The sequence below is a fragment of the Convolutriloba macropyga genome, chromosome 13 (genome assembly GCF_964194025.1).
Source record: "Convolutriloba macropyga chromosome 13, txConMacr16.3, whole genome shotgun sequence".
NCBI classification, from domain to species: Eukaryota; Metazoa; Xenacoelomorpha; order Acoela; family Convolutidae; genus Convolutriloba; species Convolutriloba macropyga.
The window spans coordinates 23,979,478-24,004,817 of NC_134480.1; the positions used below are offsets into that span (position 1 = coordinate 23,979,478).

The following is a 25,340-nucleotide window of genomic DNA, read 5'->3' on the forward strand; positions in this document are numbered from 1 at the left end:
AAATCAATTTTAGGAGCACGAAACCTCAAAGTATCCGGAGATATATCATTGATAATGCCTTGTTTCTCAGTGTGGTAAAACTCAATTCGGTAATTGTAGCTTATGGCCTTATTTGGGGTTTTCAAGTAATCAATATAAAGTTTACAAAAATTTGATATTTTTTTCAAAAATATCTGATCCACGTCTCCGGTAGCAGCCTTGGCTCTCGCTTTCCTCTGCCTCTTGCCCAAGTTCTTGCCTTTTCTTTTCTCGAGCAAGACTTTTCAATTGTGTTGATGACATCACTGTGCGCGTGCAATGAAAAATTCATTGTGGAACATGCCCTCCAGTGTTCGAAAAGAGGATTCACCCACATGTGAACAAAAAATATCTGAGGTTGAGAGAGCAACATTTTGTCCGTTTATGTTTGAATGCTCTGGTGGTGCTGGCCCATCAACATATAAAGCGCTGGAGCAGCGCATCAAAGCTCTCTGCGCGAAAAGAGGACAGCTACGCTGATATCATATAAAATCTAAGGACAGAAATCTGCTTTGCTCTCCTAAGGAGTTCCATCCTCTGCATTCATGGGTCAAGGACGTTTAGGCGGCGCAAAATTATTGATAATTCAATGGAAGCTCTGGTGAAAAAAGGAGGCGGTTAGTTTGACTCTTCTTTTCTCCTTAATTCTTGATTTTTAATGCTGTCTGTCTTTTTTAGTGTCTCAGCTGATGTTTGTATGTTTTTTGAGTAATTTGAAAACATCTCAGGGGTTAATTAATACAAGTTTAAAAGGTTATAAACCAATTTAGTACAATACTATCGTTTTTTTGATAGATTTAAACAATACGAAATGCTTTATGAAGACGTGGTGATGGGAGGGCCTGCGGACCAGTAAATATTCACCACGGAGAGACGGAGCTTTTCTTTATTTACTTTTTCATTTAAACTTGTTGTTTGATTGTTGGGAGCTTTTTGCATAAATCGTTTACGCTTCAGTTGATGTTATTGTTGCTTCACTGTTTTGTAATTGAATAAATAATGTTCCCTTATAAATGTGGCCTTAGCGGCTTGTTGCTTTTTGCAGATGTTTTGTGCCCCCCGCTTTTTAACCCCCTGCTTCCAAGTAGGTAGGGCTTTTCGCAAATGACGACTTTTGTAATTCCATGTTTGCAAATTTTTCAAGTTAGGAATGACTTCATTTACGTCTGTCCTTTAAGACTTTACGCCCTTTTTCCGCACTGTTTTTTTCTTGTTTCAGGATTTTTAATTTAACACTAAGCACCGTTTATTCAGAAAACAAACTTCATTTTTAGGAGAGCGAAACCTCAAAGTATCCCTCGATAATGCCTTGTTTCAAAAACTCAATTCGGTAGTTGCAGCTTCTGACCTTATATGAAGTTTTCAAGTAATCAAGATAAAGTTTGTAAAAGTTTGATTTTTTTTCAAATATACCTAATATGTCTTTGGTAGCAGCAACGCGTACCTCAAAGAAACTCAAGGTCAGTGGGCAATCAAACCCTATTGTTCAGGAGCTCCTAATTCTGTGTCTAATGCCCCTCCCTCTGCCTTTTGCCCAAGTTCTTGCCTTTTCCTGTCTTGAGCAGGCCTCTTCAATTGTGTTGATGGCGTCACCATGCGCGTGCAATGAAAACTTCGCCGTGGAACATGCCCTCCAGTGTTCGATAGAAGGATACACCCAAATGTGACATAATAAACTTCAGAAAGCAGATGGGAATGAAAAAAATCACTTTTCAGGAATAGAAAGCCTTATACCCGGGATTTTCATAAAATCCGGAATAAAAATTGAATTGGATTTAGTGTAATAAGTGTAAATAAAATGTTGTAAATGTGATTTTAACTGTAAATAATTTCAAAAATTCGATGTTACTTTAACTCATTTCTTAGAATTATAGTCAAAGACAAGTTTATATACGTCGTAAATGATTTCATTTAATTTTTTAATCCTGACGATGAACGCAATGTTCGAAAACGTTCGTTTTAGTTAATCAATATAAGATTTAATTGACAATTACTTCTCTGCATAATAAACTTCACGTTTCCTTTGCGAACTTGTTAAGTGATGCCTGTCATGATGTCGAGTTCAGCCGTTGCTAGGTGAAACCTTTGCTCTTAAATCAACGACAATTGATGACGATGATCTAATTTTAGATATCAAGGCCAACGGGAGTCCAGGTTCAACAAAATATATTTTGATGCAAAAATTGTCACCTCGCTAGAAATAAGTTGCCCTGAAAGCAGTAGCGAAGCCTATAAGTATCATGAATCTATTAAAAAGAACAAATATGAACAAAGAGTAACTGAGGTTGAGAGTGCAACATTTTGTCCCCTTGTCTTCGCATGCTTTGGTGGAGCTAGCTCATCAGCTGAAACAGCCGATCAAGGCTCTCTGCGTGAAAGGAGGACAGCTACTCTGATAACGTGTCTAAGGACAAAAATCAGCGTTGCCCTCATAAGGAGTTCCATCCTCTGCATTCAAGGGCCAAGGACGCTTAGGCGGCGCGATTTTTTAAATACTTTATAGTGAACCATAATGTATGACATGGTCATAAATTACATATTAAACGCATAATTCGAAATTTTCACAAACAAATAGTAGAACAAAAAGAGATGGTTACTAATAGTAAACCGGATTTTAACAATATAGAGAAAGCATCATAAATAATGATGGGAATCATCATGGAATCTCATCTTGACGGGACACGTCAAGGAATGTTTGTTCATGACGGCACATAAATAATGATGGGAATCATCATGGAATCTCATCTTGACGGGACACGTCAAGGAATGTTTGTTCATGACGGGATTCGTCAAGATGAGATTCCATGATGATTCCCATCATGGAATCATTATGGTTCACTATACTCGTAAACAGTGCACGAGTATAGTGAACCATAATGTATGACATGCTCATAAATTACATATTAAACGCATAATTCGAAATTTTCACAAAGAAATAGTAGAACAAAAGGAGATGGTTACTAATAGTAAACCGGATTTTAACAATATAGAGAAAGCATCATAAATAATGATGGGAATCATCATGGAATCTCATCTTGACGGGACACGTCAGGGAATGTTTGTTCATGACGGGATTCGTCAAGCAGGTAAACCTGTTATCTGTTAGTTTAACTAACAGGGACCCGTGCGGTAGAAAATAACTATGAGAAAATCCCATAGAGATTAACGAAAATGGGTAAAAATAACCTAAGATTAACTAACCATTGATAGGACTGAAACCAAAGAACATTAAAAACAAAACCTTACACAATCGAGCTGCCTCCCTTTAATTGCTTTACATTTCTCATCTTCACAAAACTTCTAATATTTACAAGCAATAGTTCTAACTTTGTATTAAACTGATTGTGCATATACATCTGTTCAATTAAATTCAAGTCTGAAACTTGGAAAATTTTACTCAGTATCTCCGAGGTTTAAAGTGCTTAAGAATAACATCCAACCCACACCGTAACCGTAAACAGTGCACGGATATTACACTGGCGACAGAGATTTAAAGGAAAGTTAACATTTTAAAATCTTTAACAAATTTGTCGGTAGGGAGACGCAAATAAAAAGCACTTTAACCCCAAAAACTCCGAGAATCGAATTATTCTCGAAACAAACACAAAGATTTGGGATAACAAATCTTCAATTACCAACAATTTCCATCAACTTTTGTGGGAATCAATTGCAGAAGCCACAGCGGAGGACATCAGCCACAGGACATCAGTCGCAGGAAAACAAGTGAGAAATTACTCGCGTGGTGCTATCTTTTACTCGTTGGTGGAGACAGAAACTTCCCAGTGCACGGATATTACAACTTCAATGGGAGCTCTGGATGAAGAAGGGAGGCTGTTAGTTTGACTAATCTATTTTTGTCCTTAGTTGTTTGGTTTCTAATACTGTCTGTCTTTTGTTTTACTTTCTCAGCTGATGTTTGTGTATATTTTTTTAATCAGGTAAATTGAAAATATAACCCAGGGGTTAAGTACTACAAGTTTAAACTGTTATATACGAAATTAGTACAATATTATAATTTTTTGATAGATTTAAACAATACGAAATGCTTTATGAAGACGTAGTGCTGGGAGGGCCCCCGAACCAGCCAATATTCACCCAGTGTTGGGGAGGGGCTTTTCTCAATTTACCTTTTTTCAATTTGTTGTTTGAATGATCGGAGGATTGTGCATAAATCGTTTACGCTTCATTTGCTGTTATTGTTGCTTCAATCTTTTGTAATTTTATAAATAATGTTCCCTTATAACTGTGGCCTTAGCGGCTTGTTGCTATTTTAGATGTTTTCTGCTCCTGCTTTTTAGACCCCTGCTTCCAAGTAGGTAGGGATTTTTGCAATTAACGACTTTCGTAATTTCATGTTTGCAAATTTTTCCAGTTAGGAATGACCTCATCTACGGCTTCCAGTCCTAACAAGTTGCGAAAGCAATGGACTATGACAGCAGAGGAACGCGAGGAATATCTTCAAATCGACGAAACAGAACTTCTGGATGAATTGCAGGACGAAGACATTGAGGAGCTCGCTCAGTTTCTAGATGATATAGATCCAGAGGTTTGTTGCAACAGTTTTTGTGATTTTTAATACTGTTTTTTAGGGATCCTTAAAAGGGATCCTTTTTAGGGACCCTTAAAAGGAATCAGAAGAACAAGTTTGAAGCAATCATTGTAAACGTGAATTTCATTATGCACAATTTGCTTGAGAGTTTTGACTTTTACCGCCTTGACTTTTTGCAAGATCTGATTAATAGCCGCACAGCGATAGCTGGGGCTATTATTGGCCTTCTCTTGGTTTTTTTTACAATTCAAAGAATTTGAATTGTATTGGGGCGCTGTCTTTTTTTTACGACTCGAAGAGGAGTATTGGTTTTCTCTCGGTTTTTTTTTTTACATGAAGTAGATTTGTTCACGCGGCATTTTGACCTAAAAGCGAAAGTGAGCAAAGCTGTCTCGGTGAACAAATTTTCGCTAAGCGAGAGAAGTTTTTCTGATCATGCGCTGCGTTTAGTGAATGACTTTTTGACTTTGAAAAGTAGTTTTTGACTGAATTGCACATATAGATAACCGTTTTTAGCCGTTTTTTCGTCTAAGTGGCCCAATTTTTTTGCTTTTAATTTGGTTTCTTGTAGAAATAAATTTTATTCAATATTATATTGAAATGTCAACCTCGGAAATTGATACCACAGTCTTTTGCAGAGCCTGAAAATGCGTTTCAAGTTGAAAATTGGCACATAATTCTTGATTTTTTAGTTAATTTTTGGCTATTTTTTAATTTCTTCATTTTTGGTTCTTTTAACCGTCTTTATGTCAAAAATCAGTTAATATGGCAACTTCTCTTCGATAATTCCTATAATGAACGCCTCTTTCTACATCGATGTAATTTTGTTTCATAAAATTTTACATATGATAATCCGATTTTGGTAGTTTTTTTTCTGATTTTTGTCAGTTTTTCGTTTGTATTTTGGTTGTAATTGCTAGAAATAGTTTTTTGTGCAACACGAGGGACTTTAATTTCGGTTCAATGAAAATTCAATCATTTTTTAGCGTTAAGTTTTGAAAAAACAGTTAAAACTTTTTCATAAATGCAGTCTTAACTTAAGTTCTTTGACCATTTTTTTTGCAAAATGTCTCAAAATGTTTCGTATTTTTGAATTCTACTTTTTCCTATTTTTTGTTCTCTTCAGAAGGATAGATCTTTGTATCGGACGTGTAGTTATCTTTTTTATGTCTTGAATGCTGAACAATGAAATGAATTCGTTTTTCTTGAATTTTTTAAATTGATTGTTAACTTTCAAAAATCAAGAATGTCTTTTTGTTACGAAGTTCCTTACATTGTACCCATATTAACATCCTAGTTAGTATCATTCTACATCATTAGTTAGTTTCGTCCTGGCACCTTTATTTATTTTCGGTATATTGATTTTTTTAGTTGTAAAAAATGAATGATTTCAGCTTTTTCTTAGATTTTCGTCATTTCTTTGATTTGCTATTGATTTTTCAACTTACGGCAGTACTGAGAGTTTGACAGCAAGCTTTTTCCAAAATATCCACTTATGACTAATTACTACAGCTTTCTTCCGGCCTTGGTATTAATCTTAACGATTTTTTGCCTTTGAATATTCTGCTGGCTGCTTATGTCTTTTCTATGATCAATTTTATTTTTTGATTTAGTATGAAATCATGTTGTCTAGCTTATGTACAACAAAGAACATGTGTGTGTTGTTTTTTGTCTTAATCGGAGTGATTCGAAGTTTTATTTTAGGTTTTTTCTGATTCTTAAATTTGAGCTTTCTTTTTAAAAGATTTAACTTAAATTCTAAGATTATTATCTGCCGTTTGCTTTCGCGATCTTTTTCAGATCAGAATCATGAATTATTTGAGGGCTATTGATAACCTTGTCAGCTTTTTCAGACTATCAGGTTGCTGACCACCTTAATTGTTTTTAAGGTTACCAAACGTTTTCAATAATATAAAATTTTGCTGCATTTCTCTTGTTGACAGTGGTTTGAGTTTCACCAATTTTTATAGCACACCTGGAAAGGTAGTGAGTTAATGGTTTAATACAAAAGTTAGTGGCTTCCGTTGCAATTACGGTTTTTTAGTGAAGTTCTGACGCTTCGAGTCGCTTCCGGAATTCTTCCGTCTATGTTTTTTTAAGATCTGTTCAAACATTTTCATGATTTTTGAAGTCAAATTGGAGTAGTGATTTTGGTCACGCCGAAACAGAAAGTGGAGCGAAAAAGCGAGTGGTTTTGCGGCGTGATTTTTTTCTGCTCTAATTTTAAAGTAGAGTGAGAAAACTGTGTTTGAACAAAAATTCGCTTTCTCGCTAGTGGTTTTTTGTTCACATGTGGCAATTTGACTTTGATATTTACTGTTTTTTTGGATCGGATTTTTAAATGGTTTTTCAGAATCCATTCAATGCTCATTCTAGGCCTAGTTTTTTGTTTGAAATAAATTTTCATTTCTCCCTAGTTGTTTTGTTCACATGCGGCATTTTGACATTGATTCTTTGTTTTTTTTCTTATGTTTGATCTGATTTTTTTTTAAATGGTTTTCTCAATTCACTCATAGTCCTTTCTAGGTCTAGTTTTTCTGTTTAGTCAATGAAAATTTTTTGAATTACACGTCAGGACTTGTCCTGCTAGGTTTTTTATTTCGTCGTCATGGTTTTTGTTTCGACCATATGACTTCATTTTTCGCTCTTAGTGGAGCGAGTTTTTTTGTTCATGCGCGTGATTATTTTTTTGGTCACACTTGACTTACCTCACTCTCAAAAATGACTTCCTCAATTTGAAATTGACTTTTATTTACTTTAATTCAAAGAGATAAGGTCAAATGGGTGTGTGTCACTCTAAATGAAGGTTATTTGAGATCAGCTAATAGAGGCAGCAATAACTTATACAGATTTTTAATCGAAATATAACAGATCAGCCTTCAATGAAAAGACGATTTTTTTTGGTCTGTCTTTTTTACTGTTTTTTCAGACTGCCGATCTACGAATCTATTGCGGCTATTTTCTGGCAATCTGCCAGCTATGTTTTTCATTGCCGTGAATATTAGCCGAAAGGAAAAGTAGCCGAAAAATTGTGTTTTTCATGTCAGGTGACTATCATCAAATTCAACAGAATACAAATTTCGGCTAATATCAGATTTTCTATCCCAATTTTGCTGAACAGACAAATTACCACCTAGATACAATTGTTTGAGACGAGTTATTTTCTTGTGTCTTTCTTGATATTTGCGGTTTTTTTGTCCACCTGTTTTTCACCACGAGATAACCGATGGAGATTGAGTCGAGATTTGCACTCTTGATTGGTAAGTTTTGACAAAGCAACACAAAAACTTGGGTTTCTGTGATGAAATTCTGCATTCCACTGTGAGTTCCAGCCTTCGAAATAATTTTTTTGTCCTGAGAGTTGGCGGCGATCCAAAACACAAAAAAATTCCATTTAAATGTTTCATTTTATCCCAAAATCTCATACAAAATTTAAAAAAGACGAGAGCAGAGGATGGTTTTGAAACATGTCCGCAATTGTTGTTTTTTTGGAACTAAAAGGAGGAAGCCTTCTCGTGTTCGGGTAAAAATGGCAGAGGAAAATTTAAGTCTTTTGTGTAGGCTTTTGAAATACCGAGCTCTTGCAATTTTCGAAAAAAAGGCACTCGGTCGAGTGGAACCAGCATCCATAATGAATTGGAACCGGACGAGTTGTGTTTCAGGCCATTAATAGTTCGAGTTTCGTAGTCAGTCAGCAATGTTTAATTTCTGTGAAAATTTCTCTAAACATTTTGTCCAATTTTAAAAATTGTAAATTGTGATTTTGCACCCAGAACCGCCCATACTATTGTATTGGAATTTTTCACTCATTGTTGCGCCCATTTGTTCGAATTGTGTAAATTTGCGAAAATGGTGTAGGAGCGATTTTGAACGGACCGAAAATTCTAATACTTACTTTGTCGCAAAAACTAAAATTCTTTTCTGATTTGGAAATCTTTGATTGTTTGTTAATCTCCAATTTTCTGGTAGCAAAATATCTTGCAAAATTGGACGGCGCTGGAGGCATGCAATCTGATCGTTTGTGATTTAATCCACGTCAAATCTTAAAATACGTGGGTGGAAAACTTTTTTGATCAGTTTCCTGCATTTTTTTGTAATATGGGCGAAGTGGTGTAGCCGGTCTCGGAAAACGAAATCTTTCTCTTTTTTTCAATTTTTGTCGCCTCTGCATTAGCTTTTTTCAGTTTCATCTGGGCTAGAAACCGCAAAATATTTGAGTGACAAGGTGGAGTTCTTGTAAGATAGTTTCGGTTGCGTTTTTCTACTCTTCTCACTAATTAGTTCTGCTGATAGGCATCGGTGTGAATTTTTCGGCTGATGTTCACGATGTTGTTGTGGCTGTCGCACAGAGCTGGAATTCGCAGGCAGTTTTGGCGGGATGCCGGCACTTATTGTCTTTTTTTAATGGTGACTTAGTGGCATTTGTATCGTAATATAAATAAATGTATTAGTAGTTTCTGCCCTGTTTCTCCAGATATTAGCCCTGCTTATTCTCCTCATCCTCGGTGGCATTGAAAGTAACCCCGACCCAGCGCCTTGTGCTATTAGTCATCGTAGCAACTGGAATCAATATGGCGACGGGAGTGGCCGCGGATGATGAGTACACCTGAACTGCATCAACTTTAATCCGTAGAGCAATGGAACAAGTTCGACTCTAAGCGCTGCTTCCGGTGGAAGATAATAGAAGCAAATCATACAAGGCAAAGTTTCCGCACGACATTACACTTCAGCATTATTCAACTGAATTGTATTGGTCTCAAATAAAAACTAGACAACATCGTAGACTGGATGCAGAAAAATAACATCCAAATAGCTGCCATTCAAGAAACCAACCTCAATGAAAAATCCTCCCTCAAAAGCCCACCTGGCTACTGCATAATCCAAGAGATTAGGCCCAAAGAAAGAGGAAAAGGTGGCGGGGTAGCTTTTATCATTAAGGGCACAATTCTGTTCCAGGAAATCAAACTTAAGATTTCTGACAAACACCTAGAAGTCCAAGCTGTAGAACTCACCTCAGGTGGTAATGACATGAAATAATTGAACACCTACATTCCACCTTCTTCTTGCGGTGATGCAGAATACAAGACATCCGTCAGTAAACTACTAGAGTTAGATGACTGCATTGTTGGCGGTGATCTCAATGCGCATAGCCCTCTATGGCACTCGAAACTACTGGAAGGAACAAGAGGGAACAATATTGAAAGTGAAATAGACCTCTCTAATCAGTACTCAACGAAAAGGCCACCACAAGAGTAATGTTCCGTACACTGTTATTTTTCCTCTCATTTGTGAATATTTTGGTGCCCATTGAGAATAAAATACGCGAATAAAGTTACGAGAAATTTTGATGGGAGAAGAGAAAATAACGAGGAGGATAGAAAGTACGGATTATTATAAACTGATATTTCAACCTCTCAGCCCTAAAAACTTACCAAAACTTCAGAACATACGATCAGTTTATAACTAGATGTATATTGTCGGAACTTAACCAATTATGGTTAATGTTGGTCTTTTCATGTAAATTTTTGCTCGACTTGACTTTTCCTTTCTGACTCCTTCGTTTTGCATAATCTAAATGAGTCTCTCATCCGCAATTTTGAGCAGCTGAATTGCATCCGTCTTACAATGCGATAGGAGATAATGATATCGTCTTATCTGTGAGAAGATACACATGGCTATTTCGGCTTATGATTTCGATGCCATCAAATCAAAAAATGTGAGCTGTTTCGAAGCAGAAATCTTTATTCTCACTTTTAATTAAAACCACCTATTCTTCAACGAGTTTCTATAATTCATGTACGAGATACTTCTGTATTCAAATTTTTGGCTTAAAGTTTCAAGAAATTTGAATTTTTTAATTTTTAATTTCAAAAAAAAGCATTAACAGCTAAATTAGAGGGGGCATTAAGTTCGCTTAGAGCTTTACAACTCACTAGTTTCTAAGTATGCGATTGATTGAAACTGTTCAGGAGGCATAAATTCACGGTGTGAATAGTGGTTTTTAGAATTTGAAAACCCCGGGGGTTATGTTTTTCATGTAGAATAGCCAGCCTGTTATAGCCTTAACATTCTGATTTTTAGATGTGGATAAGAGGCCGTCTTCGAAGATGGATCTTTGAAGCCTCCCTTACCTTAACAGTTTTTATTTTGTCTAAGGTGTCTAAACTTATAAGCTCTATGCTCCATTTCAGAGCGGCTTCGCGATTAGCCAGTTTAGATGCTGTTTATCCATTATTGTTTGCACTCGAAAGATTTCGCAATCGTAGAAGTGTTTAGGAGACCTATTGAACCAACATAGTTAAACGACCTCATCAGTAGCGCTCAATGACCGAAAATGCGCACAAAAAGGCCAATGCGCGCAAAAGGTCCAAAAAAGTAATTCGGCCAATGATCGAAAAGAGGCCAAAAGGTCAAAGATCGAAAGCGAATGTACAGAAAGTGGCAATGACCAAAATTCAGTCATTGGTAGAAGGGTCCCTACAAGATGTTGATAAAAACATTGCTGAGCACAGAAAGCTGTGCAGTGCAAAACTTTCGAGATTTGAGGAAACCGCTAATGTTTTTTCTCCCCTTTTCTCCCTTAAATTGCTTCTGCTTTCTTGATATTTTCTCATTTCTTTGATTTCTATTTTCTCTTCCTGCCTTTGTTCTTATGTCTCTCCTTTCTTCTCTCATTATATCGTTTTTTTCTTTATTCCTGTAATTCATTCTTTTTTGCTGTCTTTCTTGGTGTTTCTTTTTCTGTTTTCATTTTTTTCAGTATTTCTATTTCTGCTTTTCTATATTTTTCTTGTTTCCTGTTTCCATTTTTGTTCAATCAGCTTTTTGGAGTACTTTTTACTTGTTTTCGACCAAAGTTTGAGGCATTCATAAAAAAAATTGTGCGTCCTTCTCATTGAAATAGGGCCTTGTGATCGTTTTTGCAATTTTGTTCTGGAACATCTCATTTTTTTCAATCTTCCTGATTTTGCATTATCAACTTTCATGCTAAAGCAAAATTCATGCTAAAACAAAAGGAGTTGTTAGATAGGATATTTCAAGGCCCTGATAGCCGAGTGGTTAATGTGTCCGTCTAGCATACAGAAGATTGCGGGTTCGATGTACATGGAATAGTTTTCAACTTTAATTTTTGCATTTTTTTTATAAAACTTGCATTTTTTTGAACTTTTTGACAATTTTTGTCATTATTCAGATTTTTTCTGCCTCAGGGGTCATGAAACCTCCTTAAGGGTTTGATAATAAATTGCTGAAAAATTGTTATTGGCCATGGAATGCTTTTCAACTCTTTAATATCACAAATGCTAGCAATTTTCGCTAAAACTTGCAAATTTTTTCAAACTTTTCGTCGTTTTTTGAGTTATCAACCCTAGGTGTCAAGCAGCCTCCTCTAGGGTTTGATAATATATTATATAATAAAGTATATAAAGTTTTTTGTCGTTCTACAATTTTTCCAGACGCAGGGGCCAGAAATTCTCCTTGAAAGTTTGTAAATTAGTTATTGAAAAATTTTTACTGGCCATGGAATAGTTTTCAACTTTTTAATATTACAAATTTTAGCAATTTTTTTTGATAAAACTGCGATTTCAAGTTTTTGAAATTTTTGTCTTTTTTTAGGTGTCTCCAACCTCAAGAGCCTCCTTTAAGGTTTGATAATAGGTTACTGGATAATTTTTGATGTAATGAAATGCTTTTAAAGATTATAACATCACGAATTTTAGCATTCTTTTTGACAAAAATTGCAATTTCTAATTTTTTGACAAATTTTGACTTTTTTGACAAAGTTTGCCTTTTTTTCAAATATTTTTTAATAAAACTTCCAATTTTTTCAAATTTTTTGTCATTTTTTGAGTTATCAACCCTAGGTGTCAAGGAGAGTCCTCTAGGGTTATCCTTGATAATATATTATTGTACTGTTCTTAGTGGTAACGGAGTGGCTTTCAACATTTTAACATCTCAAATTTTGCTTTTTTTAATAAGTTTATGTAAAGTATTTTAAGTTTATTTGTCCTACTTCAATTTTTCCAGACGCAGGGGCCAGAAATTCTTCATGAAAAATTGATAATAAGTTACTGAAAAATTTTTACTGGCCATGGAATAGTTCTCAACTTTTAATATTACATATTTTAGCAATTTTTTGATAAAACTGCAATTTTTTTCAAGTTTTTGAAATTTTTGTCTTTTTGAGGTTTCTCCAGCCTCAAAAGCCTTGGAACCTTCTCTAAGGTTTGCCAATGGGTTACGGTATTGTTTGTAGATGTAATGGAATGTTTTTTACGAGTTAAACATTACGATTTTCAGCATTTTTTGGACGAAATTTGCGTTTTTCCAATTTTTTTTACCATTTTTTGTCGTTGATCAAGTTTTTTAAGCATCCGTTGTGAGAAGACCTCCTTAAGGGTCTGACAATAAGTTACTTAACTTGTTGCTTAAATAAGTTACAATAAGTTACTTAAAAACTTGTTGCTGGCCATGGAATAGTTTCATTTTAATATCACAAATTTTAGCAACTTTTCGATAAAACTTGCAATTTTTTAGGTTTCTCCGGCCTCACGAGCCAAGTAACCTCCTCTAGGGTTTGATAATAGTTAATGCATAGTTTCTAGATGTAATGAAATGTTTTTAAAGATTTTAATATCACGAATTTAAGCATTTTTAAAAAAAGTTTGGAGTTTTAAAAGTTTTTTGAGTTAATTGTCATTTTTTTAGGTTTCTCTGGCCTCAAGAGCCAATGACCCTCCTCAAGGGTTTGATAATAGGTTACTAAATTTTTCACGATTGCGAGATCACGATTTTAAGCAATATTTTTGAAAAAAAAAAATTTGCATTTCAAGTTTTTTTTCAATATTGTTTTTTTTTTTATTTTTTCCGGCACCAGGGATCTCCTCCAAGGGTTGATAATAAGTTGCTACATAGTTTTTAGAGCTAATGGAATTTTTATCATTATTTTAAGGACGCAAAATATGGACTCTCTTGCTTAAAATTCAAATACTTAATTTATTTTTAATTTTCGGAAAAATTATTATCAGGTTTCACTTTTATGGCTCTTTATGTGCCCAGAAAATTTTTTGAGGCTTAAAGTAGGGATACTGGATAGTCTCTTGGGTCATTGAAATAGTTCTGAAGATATTAATATCTTGAATATTTGCAAGATTTCGTTAAAATTTGCAATTGTTAAAATTTTTGTGAACATTTTTGTCTTTCTGAGTTAAAAAATCATTACGGCCAACGAAACCTTTTAAGTCCTGCTGGTTGGTTAAACGACAGATTTCCTCAGACGAAAAATAGTTTTGAATTTTTTTTTCACTGCGAAATGTTAAAACTTTTTTTGAGTTTTGGATTTTCAGTTTTTTTCTCTGATTAATTAACAAGTTTAGAAAACTAGAAGTTGCAGAGTCGAAGCTCATCATGGAAAATATTATCTCTCTCTCTCTCTCTCTCTCTCTCTGCTCTTTCTCTCTCTCTCTCTCTCTGTTGGTTGGGGTTTCTTTCCTTCTCTTTCTCGTTTTTTTTTATCTCGTACACTATCTCTATATCGCTCTCTGTCCTTAGCTCTTCTGTTGATGCAGAACTTCAGCTGTTGTGTGGCGTGATGTCATCACCTGTTACCCTCGTCTCATACCCCTTCAATAAAGCTATAACTAGCCTCACTAGACGAAGTCAGCCGCTCGCCGGTCGTTTGAGAGCAATTCGCCCGACGTTGGTAGGTTATGTTTCTTCTATCTGGTTCGGCGACTTTTTTCGGTCTGCTTTTTTTGTGAGTGTATGTGATTGCTTATTAAGTGCTCTCTAAGGAAATTTGTAGCAACAATTATATTAGTCCTGTGGGCTTTTTAGTTTCGATTTCTCGCTTGACCTATTTTTCGTCTGACCCATTTGTCCTTATAAACAGGATAAACAGTTAACGCCCAGCGGGCATTAAGTGCTCTTAGGGCCTTTCAGCTCATTGGTCTCTAAGTGTGCGATTCACAGAAACTGTTTTGGAGACTTATACTTATGGTGTGAAGGGTGTTTCCCCAACGATGTAGAATCTCAACCCCTGCACGTCGTTCAGGCCTCAAGGGCTTCGTGCAGCCAAAAAAAACCCTCTCACCGTTGCCCCTCCCCCCCCCCCCCCCCCCCCCCACTGTTGGACCCTCAAGTTTTATAGTGACTGGATGAAGCATTTATCTCTCATCGATCACCATTTTTATCAAAAGTTGTGATCTGCCTTTAACCTATCTCTTCCACATCATGTTTTCTTAAAATTCAAATACTTTGAATGTGAAAACTTTCTGAAAAGGGAACGTAAATGAAAGTTGTTCCGTTGATATCATATTGTTTGCTGTTATCTGTAGAACAATGCGCTGCCTGCTCGTGACAGAACCAGATACCAGAACACAAAAGAGCCCACAGGAGATTACGACCGAGATAAACTGATGAATTACATTGACGAGCTAGCAGACAATTATCTGGAACCCGAAGACTATGTCCCGTACACCGGAGAGAAGAAAGGTAAGTTTTGAGTGTTTCTATTTCTAGTATTATATTGAAAAGTTCATGGGCAAATTTAAAGTACTATTAAATAGAAGTCAAATTTGCTCAACAGCTTAATTAGTCCAAAATGGTGTGCAAGTCATGTTACCGATTCAATACTGCTGTTCAATGACTGTTTTTAGTTGCTCTCGAACGAAGTTAGAAGCAATTATTGTAAACGTGTTTGTGTGTGTGTGTTTGTGAACTTATTATCGTAAACTTCTTTTATTAATAGCCGCACAACGATAGCTGGGGCTATTATTGGCCTTCTATTGGTTTTTTACAATTCAAAGAATTTGAATTGTATTGGGGCGTTGTCTTTTTTTTAAGATCTGTTCACACATTTTCATGATTTTTTCTCGCTAGTGGTTTTTTGTTCACATGTGGCAATTTGACTTTGATATTTACTGTTTTTTGGATCGGATTTTTTTCTAAATGGTTTTTCCAATCCATTCATAGTCCGTTCTAGGTCTAGTTTTCTGTTTAGTCAATGAAAATTCTTGGAATTGTACGCCAGGACTTGTCCTGCTATGTTTTTTTATTTCGTCGTCATGATTTTTGTTACGACCATATGACGTCACAGCCACTTTTTGTTCATTCGTTCATGCAATTTCAACTGAATTGCATGTGTGACGTCATTTTTCGCTCTTAGTGTAGCGAGTTTTTTGTTCATGCGCGTGATTAAATTTTTGGTCACACTTGACTTACCTCACTCTCAAAAATGACTTCCTCACTTTGAAATTGACTTTTATTTACTTTAATTCAAAGAGATAAGGTCAAATGGGTGTGTGTCACTCTAAATGAAGGTTATTTGTGATCAGCTAATAGAGGCAGCAATAACTTATACAGATTTTTAATCAAAATATAACAGATCAGCCTTCAATGAAAAGACGAATTTGTTTGGTCAGTATTTTTTAATGTTTTTTAGACTGCCGATCTACGAATCTATTGCGGCTATTTTCTGGCAATCTGCCAGCTTTGTTGAAAAATTTATTGTTGACCGTTTTGTTCTAGGACATTTTTACTTGTGACTTTTTCACGCTTGAAATCGTGGTTCACAAGGCTACCTGAAAGCTGAGTGTTTAATGCTGAAGTCTATAACGTCGAGGTTGAGAAACCCTGCTTCGACGGAATTTTTCGCACCCATGAAAAGTATCTAGCGTACAACCCCTTCTGAATTAAAATTGCGCACCGCCTGTTGTTTGAGAGCAATTTGTCCGACGTTAGTCGCTTTGTTAATATTTCACGTTATTGTAACCAACCCAATTACATTTTACCATCTCAAATTTCAAATGTTTTCGTCGATTTTAGGTACTAAAATAGCGTGTGCAATGAGAAAAGAATTTAACTTTAACATGAAGCCGCAACGCTTGAGAGATTTTGTGGGAAACCAACTTTTGTTTTCAGTTGCTTGCACTTTGTGGTCAAATTTTTGATTTTTTAAGCCGCTGTCAGCTTCTCAATGGATATTTTTAGGTGCTTTCCTATTTTTACAATTCAGGAAGTTTGAATTGTATTGTGGCTCTGTCTTTTTTTCAAATTAGTTCGCACTTTATGATTTTTAGAAAGCGAAAGAGCAAAATCGAAATAAACGGGATAAACCGATAAAGCCCGGTCATTAAGTCATAGTGCATTTGTTTATCCAAGCTCATTAGAGCGTTGCCATCTGGCATCAGCATTGAGCTTTATAGGTTTCAGTTAAGAAGATGAGTTAAATATAATTTTAGAATATAACTGAAACTGCGCACCGAATAAGAACAATTTTTGACATTTAGAAAACAAAATCTTTTATCTCTTCTCGTGAACGGCAGCTATTTTCGGGCATATTGACGGCTATGTTATCTTTCAAGTCATTTGCCGAGCTCAATTGCTCATTTCGGGTTTTTTAAAATGTCAAAAATTCTCGGCGTTTTTTTGTGTATATAGAAACTTCTGGTATTGTAACTTAAAACTTAAAGTGTAATTAGTGTACGTGATTCTGTTCTAAGATACCGAGGACTTCTGGTGCTTATCGAGAACCCGGTAGCCGTTTGAGGTATTGAACCGGAATTTCGATATTACTCCTACGGAGTCGCGTAACGTGAAACACAAGCTTTGCGAGTTTTGAAATGGCACAGTTAATTTCATTTTGCAAATAGGTCCGCTTCCTCAAAACTTGTAAAGGTTGATTAGCTAAACCTTATATGATCTCATTTAGGTAAAATATGGATAGCCCCGGAGCAGCCAGAAGAAGAGGAGGAAGAAGAACCGGACGAAATCAGACTGGAAGACGAGAGTTGGGAACATGCTTTTGAGACTGTCACGGGCGACGATCTTATTGACTTAGCCTGTAAGCAAAGCAGACAATTTTATTTCAAACAGCCCACACTTTCAAAGATGTATGACAGCAAAAAGTTATGACAACTTCGATATTAAATTTTGGTTATTACTATGTTTGGACGCACTGATTTTTGCATGTATTATCTACCGGCAAAATAGTTGTCACACTATTTGACATAATCCGTGCTTTGTCTGCCAAAATAAATGAGGGCTTTGATATGATAAAGTTATTTTAAAATTACCCGAACAGAACGAGGGTCCTTGAGTACATTAATGTTCAAGGTTGGATCAAAAATTAATCAGTTGTGGAGGACGCAGCTGGGAGACAATTGTTTTTTTTATCGTTCGTTATTAAAGTGCTACCTAGCCGATAGCATCTTGAGTCAATGAGATATTTAAAGTTGTGGCTCTCAACTAGGTTGTTGTATTTTCAGCTATTTTGGGCATTCACCAGATGGTAGACCAGACACAGTACTGGGCAGCTCAGACGGCCATCAAAAAGGGAGGATATGACGACAGTCAAGTTTCTGGTAAGCTTATTACCACACAATCTATTACCACCCAAAGAGTAAAAAAAATTAGCATTCACGATGACCAGACCAAAGTTATCGGATGTTTTATGGTCTGCATATGTGTTTCTCCCCATTATTGTCATCCCCGCCTCCTATGCAGATTATAACTCATTATAGTTACATTAAGTTTTCGGGTAGAGGAATTAGACTCTACTGTAGTAAGTTTGTGGATCTTATGGGAAAGAACCTTCATTACTTAAGTTTCAAGCTGATGATCTCTTCTTTTCTTACATCTTATAGTTCCTTCTCTTATGAATAACCAAACTGTTCAAAATAATAAGCTTGATCTTTATTCTGTCTTTTTCCTCTTTCAGCGCTGATTCCTCACGGCAAGTACTACTAATGTCTGATGGCTGTGAGGAAACGTGAATAACTGAGCTGTCCTGACCAACAGCTGCAACTTAAATCCTTCTCAACTAACAGTGTGAAATGATATATGCTCAACCAGTACAGCTAACATCAGCTTAACCCCCAAGACACCCGTCAACGATCGCGCACTTTGCTTCTTCTTGGATCTAATCAAATGCATGCTACTGAACACTAACTACTCGGCTTAAGTTCATTTTGACTAACTGAAAGGATCTGCTCGTATGCACATACAGGTAAAATTTCGTAGACATTTTAACGATGTACAGGGTTGCAGGGTATTTGGTAAAAGTATTAAGGGATTAAAAGGAAGGGCGTATTTGGAATAAATTCTTACGAAATTTGATTGGAGATAGAAAATAATGAGAATAGACAATAGCAAAAATTACAAGAATTTTTGAGCGTCAAATGAAAATAATTACAAGGAGGATCGGTAATGTGCGTGCAATGACATCCAACCCAAGCAACTTATCCCAGCTTCAGAGCCTAACATCAATTTATACCTAAATGCAGATTGACAGAACTTTATTTAAAAACAGTCAATGTACACGAGAAGTTTATCAATTGCTTTCAAACGCACGTTAAACAATTGTTGTATGCTGTTGTCTTTTTAATTAGAAGCAAAGCGATAGCTGGGGCTATCATTGCCCTCCGCTTGATTTTTACAAGAAGAGTTTAGAAACTGGTTGAATAGTATTGGCGTGCTCTTTTTTATTCTTTTCACAGTTTTCGACCTTTTCTTTTCAACGAGAAGTCAAATTGGAGTAGTGACTTCAGTCATGATGGAGTAAAAAGAAGAGCAAAAATCGAGTAGTTTTAGGGCGTGCAAATTTTTCAAACTGCTTTTAAAGTGAAGTGAGAACCTGGTGGTTAAGCAGATTTTTGATTTTTGAGAGCAAATTTTATTTCACGTGCGGCAATTGTTCTTCTGTTGTCGTTATTTTCTGTCTAAATACTATTTTAATAATGCATAGTTGCAGTTGTTTGCACCCCTAAAAATGGATTTTTTGTTTTTAAGACTTCGACGCTATTTCTTTTCATGAAATGTAATTTTCTGAGATTTGCCTATTTCTGTAGTTCTTTTTGTTGGTTTAGTACTTCGTCTGATTAATGACAGTTTCTCCAATGAGTCAAATCAATTTAATCGCGATATTCATATCGAATAGTCTTTACGACTCTGATGCTACTCGTTCCCAGAAAATTTTGTGGTTTTTGCCAAACCACAATTTTGTGGTTTTTGTCAATTCTTTTAGTTCTTTTTGTTGTTTATTGTTAGTCACACGTATCACACGTCTCGCTGGCCCCCTATTGAGTCCATTTTGAGTCTTCTTTTCATGTTCGTTTTTGAACTTGTTTTTGTTCTGTGGTGTGACTAGTCTCAATAATAAAAGATCATTTGATCTCTGATAATTGAATCCATTTAAGGGTTTTATTGTGTTGCAAATGATTAATTGCTCTCGAACGTAGTTTTTAGCAATTATATTAGTCATGTCAGTCTTTTTTATGCAATTTTTCGCTTGACCGATTTTTCGTCTGACGCATTTGACTTTTCGTCCTCAAAGCGGGATAAATAAGTAGCGCATTAAGTGATCTTAGAGCCTTTCAGCTCTGTTTCAGCTCAAACTGTTTTGGAGACTTAAACTTATGATGTCAAGGGCGGTTGTTAGAGATTGAAGACCCCCCTCCCACTGTTGACCCACCCACTACTGCCATCCCCCGCCGCGCTGTTGCCCCCACATCAGCCCCCGATGCATCCCCCTTCCCGCCCTCCCCCGTGGCTAGCTGACCAACCACCGCTCGCTAAAAACACGCAAAAGTGTACTAATTTTAGCAATTGTTTCCGGCTTTTTGAAAACTTTTGATTTTTATCAGCCCTAGGTGTCGAGGAACCTCCTCTAGGGTTTGATTTTGGTTACTGCATAGTTTCTAGTGGTAATGGAATCGTTTCAACCTCTCAACATCATGAATGTTAGGATTATTTTGGCAAAATGTTATAATTTTTTCAATTTTTTGGCATTTAGTTTTCATTATTCAAGTCTTTCCAAACCCAGAGGCCAGAAAACTTTTTTAGGGGTTTGATAATAAGTTACTGGAATTTTTTTCTTTGCCATGGAATAATTTTCAACTTTTTAATATCACAAACTTTAGCAATTTTTTTTAATTTTGTCTTTTTTAGGTTTCTCCAGCCTCAAGAGCCAAGAAACCTCTTCTAAGGTTTGACAATGGGTTACTGTATAATTTGTAGATGTAATTGTATGTTTTTCAAGATTTTTTATGATTTTTTATGACAAGACTTGCAATTTTTTTAAATTTTTTGACTATGTCTCTATTTAAGTTTTATTAGCCTCAGGGCTCAGCAAGTTTCCGCTAGGGTTTGATAATAAGTTTTTGAAATTTTTTTGGCCTAGAATTAGTTTCCAGCTCATTACAAATTGTAGCAATTTTTTTTATGTAACTTGCAATTGTTTCAAGTTTTTTTATTTTTTTTTTAATTTTTAGGTTTTTTCAGCCTCAACAGCCACGGAACCTCCTCTAGGGTTTGATAATAGGTTACTGCATGGTTTGCAAATGTAAGGGAGTATTTTTCACGATCACTAATTTAAGCAATCTTTTGAAAAAAAAGTATTTGCTATTTCAAGTTTTAATCTTTGATTTTTTTGATTTTTTTCCTGTATCAGGGGCCCAGGGACTTCCTCCAATGTTTAATAATGAGCTGTTGCATAGTTTCTAGAGTTAATGGACTGGTTATCAATATTTTAATAATTCCAGTTTTAGCTATTTTTTTGATAAAATTTAAAATTTTATGGATCTTAAAAAGGCAGTGAAACTATTTAAAGTTAAAATAGAAATAATGGATAGTCTCTTGAGAATGAAATGGCTTTGAAGATATTAATATCTTAATTTTTGGCAAGATTTTTAAAATTTGCTATTGTTTTCCAATTTTTTCGATTGTTTTCGTTCTTTTCTGAGTTTAATGATCATTGGTGGGCAGCGAAACTTTTTAAGTCATTCAGTAGGTTTGCTTGACAGAACTCCAGAGACAAATAATGGTCTAAAACTCCAAAGGGAAAAATCTGGAAGCTTTTATAAATTTTGCACTTATCAGTTTTTTATTTGATTAAATTACTATCAAGGCTTGAAAACTAAAAGTTGCAGAGTCGAATCCCATCATGGACAATATTCCTAGCTCTCTCTCTCTCTCTCTCTCCCTCTGTCGGTTAGGGTTTCTTTCCTCCTCTTTCTCGTTCACATTTTACCTCACACACTATCTCTCTCTCTCTCTCTCTTTCCTTGACTTTTTGTTGATGCTGCACTTCAGCTGCTGTTATGTGGCGTGATGCCATCATGTATTATCCTTATTTGCGTTGAATTATAGTAGACATGTTTTTATCAAAAATGATTTAACTGGCTTTTTCAAGAAATAATTTTTAATTGCTCTCAAAGGCAGTTTGTAGCAAACTTATTAATCCTGTTTGTCTTTTGCAATTTTTCGTCCAACCCATCTGATTTTTCGTCCTCAGAAACGGATCTACAGGTAGCGCCCAGTGGTCATTTAGTTCACTTAGAGCCTTCCAGTTCAATAGTTTCAAGGTATGCGATTCACAGAAACTGGTTTGGAGACAAATTTATGGTGTGAAGGGCTGTTCCGCTTCCTCCCACGCTGCGGTGCACAACCGGAAGCCAACCGCTCGCCGGTCGTTTGAGAGCAATTTGGCCGTTGTTTGTCGGTTATGTTTTTATTGGCTTTGACAGTATTTGTTTTTAAAAATTTCGAATTTTTGATTGTTGCCTGAATTTGTTAACTTGTTGCGTGGTTGCTGAATTGTTCTCAGTTTTTCTGATATACCCCTTGTATTGATGGATAGTGCGATAGATGAAGATTTTTTTGATGCATTAGTTGCGTGGGCAATGACTTTGATACTTTGATGATCTTTTTTCATAAACGTATTTGGCAAATGTTTTTGTCCTTTTACTTTGTCTCTCAGTAGTTATCTGAATAGTTGAAATTTGATGTCGAAATTGTCATTGTTAAAAGTTTTTGATTTGATCGATACGGTAGCTAATAATTTTAATAACACTACTTTCCTAAAAATGAATTTAAAGTTTTTGTAGTTTTTTGCTGTTTTTTTTTCGTGGACATCTTAGTATATGATTTGCTTAATGTCAAAGGTTGTTCTTCCGAAGATGCTGACGGTTTTGTTTTCAGTTTGTTAATTGCTTTTAACTGTAATTGAGGACTTGTCCTGCTATGTTTGTCCTGTTTGTAAGTCAGCCTTGTCGTGCTCGTAACATATGACGTTACGATCACTTCAAATCTTGTTTTTGTTAATTCATTCCTACAATTTTGTCTTTGTGGAGATAATTTTTTGTTCATTCACGAGATTAAGTTTTTGGTTACACGTGACTTACTTCACTCTCAAATGTGACTGGACTGTCTTTGCTTTCAAATGTGACTGTCAATGTCAAATTGACTTTTCTGCAATTCAAATAAATTGGTTCAACTGTGTATATGCCACTCTAATTGAAGGTGTGTCGTTCTAAGAGAAGCTATTAGAGGAAGCAATCACTTAGGCTGATTTTACTCAAAATATAGCATCTCTGCAAGAGAAGTTTCTTTGTCTGTTTTTAATGATTGCTCTCGAACGAAGTTTGTTGCAAATATAATAGTCCTGCGGTCTTTCTTTTTGCGTTTTTTCGCTTGACCGATTTTTTTTGTCTGATCCATTTCGTCCTCAAAAACGGGATAAACAGGTAGAGCGCAGAGGGCGTTAAGTAGTCTTAGAGCCTTTGAGCTCACTTTTGTCCAATTATGCGGTTCACAGAAACTGTTTTGGAGCCGTATACTCATGGTGTGAAGAGCGGATTTTGACGACCCCCCCCCCCCCACGCCCTCTTCCCCCTCCCACATCACCCCCCCCCCCCCTCACTGCACCCCCTGCACATTGTTTAGGCCCTAAGAACGAGGCCCCGTGCATCAGCCCCCCTCCCCCGCTGCGCTCACCTCACGCTCCTTTAATTAAGCTATAGCTAGCTGTCATTAAATGGTAGCTAGCTGCTGACGAAGCCAACCGCTGGTCGTTTGAGGGCAGTTGGAAGTATTTAAATAGTTAGACCATGAAAGTGACAGATACTTTACAGTTCTGAAGAAAGGATTTTTACATAAACGCAGTTGAAATTAAGCCTTGAACTATTTTCAACCGTAGCTTGAAGTTCGAAAAACAAAATGAACTACCAAATTATCATATGCTTTTAGGTTCTGCTATTCAAAACTTCTATATTAGTCGTTTCGAAAAAAATCGTTGCGAAACGTTTAGTTTTTTTTACAATTCATTTTTTTCTTTGATTTGTGGATAATGTACAAGAAATAGCCGATTGAGCGGAATTTTTCTGGTATCAATTATTTTAATGTTTTTCTCAAAAGTACATTTTGTGAAATTCGGCTGAGAGAATAAACCAATCAAGATCAAAACTTCCCAGTTCTTCTTAGAGATTGGCGGGATTTATATTGGCTTGTATTCCAAATACTTGGAGTCACACAAAGTTTATACTTGTTCTCAAGGCTGGTATAATAAGGAGAATCTATGGTCAGATTAATGCAAAAACTGGAATTCTTCGCTAAATATTTTAACATGAGTGAAATTTGAAAAAAAAGTCTAATGTTATTAAAATTTTTGATTAAATCTTTTAGAATGTGCTGTTTTAACCCGTTGACCCTTTGAACACTAAAATCTTAACAATTTACTGTTGAGTATACCCTTTTTGTTTTAAAATAATGTAAAAAATCTGGGAGAAATTGAACTTAATTTGATCACAAGCATTTTGAGAAAATACACAAGTTTCGAAAAGTTTTGCAGACCTTTTTGTAAATTTTTTCTACCTTATTCACCAAATCTGTTTTCGTATTTCAACCACATTTTAAACCTATATTAACTGACATACATTATAAAGAATCAATGCTTTTATAGCCGCCCTCATTTGCTTAGCCGGGTATTATAATGGCCTTAATTTTTTCGGATCTTCTGTTTCGGCCCCCCAGCTTGGTGGGAATTTGTTTTATGACTCCTAAGCGCACGTGCATTGTTTTTACATTGTAGTGTGCTATATAAAAACACATAACTTGTAACGGGGGGTCATAAAAAACACTGGGGGCCGAAACAGAATAGAACCATTTCTTACAATTCAAAGAATGAGTCCTTTTCGGGTGCTCCCATTTTTTAAAGATCTGTTCAATATTTTCACTGTTTTTGACGTCGAATTCAAAAAGTGAAGGTCAAGCTAGAACAGGAAGTGGAGCCAAAAAGTGCGTGGTTTTGCGGCGAGATATTTTCACACTATAATTTTAAAGGAGAGATAGAAAACAATGTTTGAACAAAAGTTCGCTTCTCCATTATGCATTTTTTTGTTCATGTCCGGCTTTTTGAATTTGATTTTTTACTGTTTTTAAATTTTTTAAATCGGATTGTTTCTAATATGTTTTCTCGATCCAATCTTAATCATTCCTAGGTCTAGTCTTGTTTAGACAATGAAAATTTTTGTTTTGTAGTTCAGGTTTTGTGGTGCTATGTTTTTTCCTTCGTCGAACAACAATTTGTTTCGCTTTACCTTTGTTCACTGCTTGTTCAACATTTTGTGCAAAATCTTTCAACGTTTATGCTAGTTTTACTCTTCTCTCCCTCTAATCAAAGTTCTTTGGAGCATTTGCTCAGCAAAGTAACATAGAATCAAACTAGACAATATCGAAAAACGAAATCGGAGATAGAAGATGGATAATCCCATAAACTCGCTTTTGGGTGCCGTATACTTGATTTTTTTTCGTATAAGACTTAGTTACCATCCCTAATGCTGATTGGCATAGGTACTAGTTCCTATATAGGAAAGTGTGCAATATCAAAATAGTTGCGCCTTAAAGTTTTTGGTTTATAACAATCCATTTTTGTCGTTTTTTTCTGTTCATTCATTCCCAATCCAAGTTATGAGAATCAATGGCGATTGTTTTTTTTGCA

At 35.7% G+C, this 25,340-nt stretch overlaps 1 protein-coding gene across 2 annotated transcripts in view; it reads left to right on the plus strand.

Annotated features, from left to right (window-relative positions):
- Positions 1 to 4,394: 4,394 nt before the first annotated feature.
- LOC142352020 (tropomodulin-1-like) overlaps positions 4,395 to 25,340 on the plus strand; it is a 65,667-nt gene continuing 44,721 nt past the window's right edge. The window contains exons 1-5 of one of the 2 annotated variants that reach the window (XM_075404353.1): positions 4,395 to 4,564; positions 14,902 to 15,058; positions 17,277 to 17,408; positions 17,833 to 17,928; positions 18,285 to 18,299. In XM_075404353.1, coding sequence (XP_075260468.1) covers positions 4,397 to 4,564; positions 14,902 to 15,058; positions 17,277 to 17,408; positions 17,833 to 17,928; positions 18,285 to 18,299 — 568 coding nt within the window. In that variant the 5' untranslated portion in view covers positions 4,395 to 4,396. The remainder of the gene's footprint in view (positions 4,565 to 14,901; positions 15,059 to 17,276; positions 17,409 to 17,832; positions 17,929 to 18,284; positions 18,300 to 25,340) is intronic. The other variant, XM_075404354.1, reaches the window with a different exon arrangement.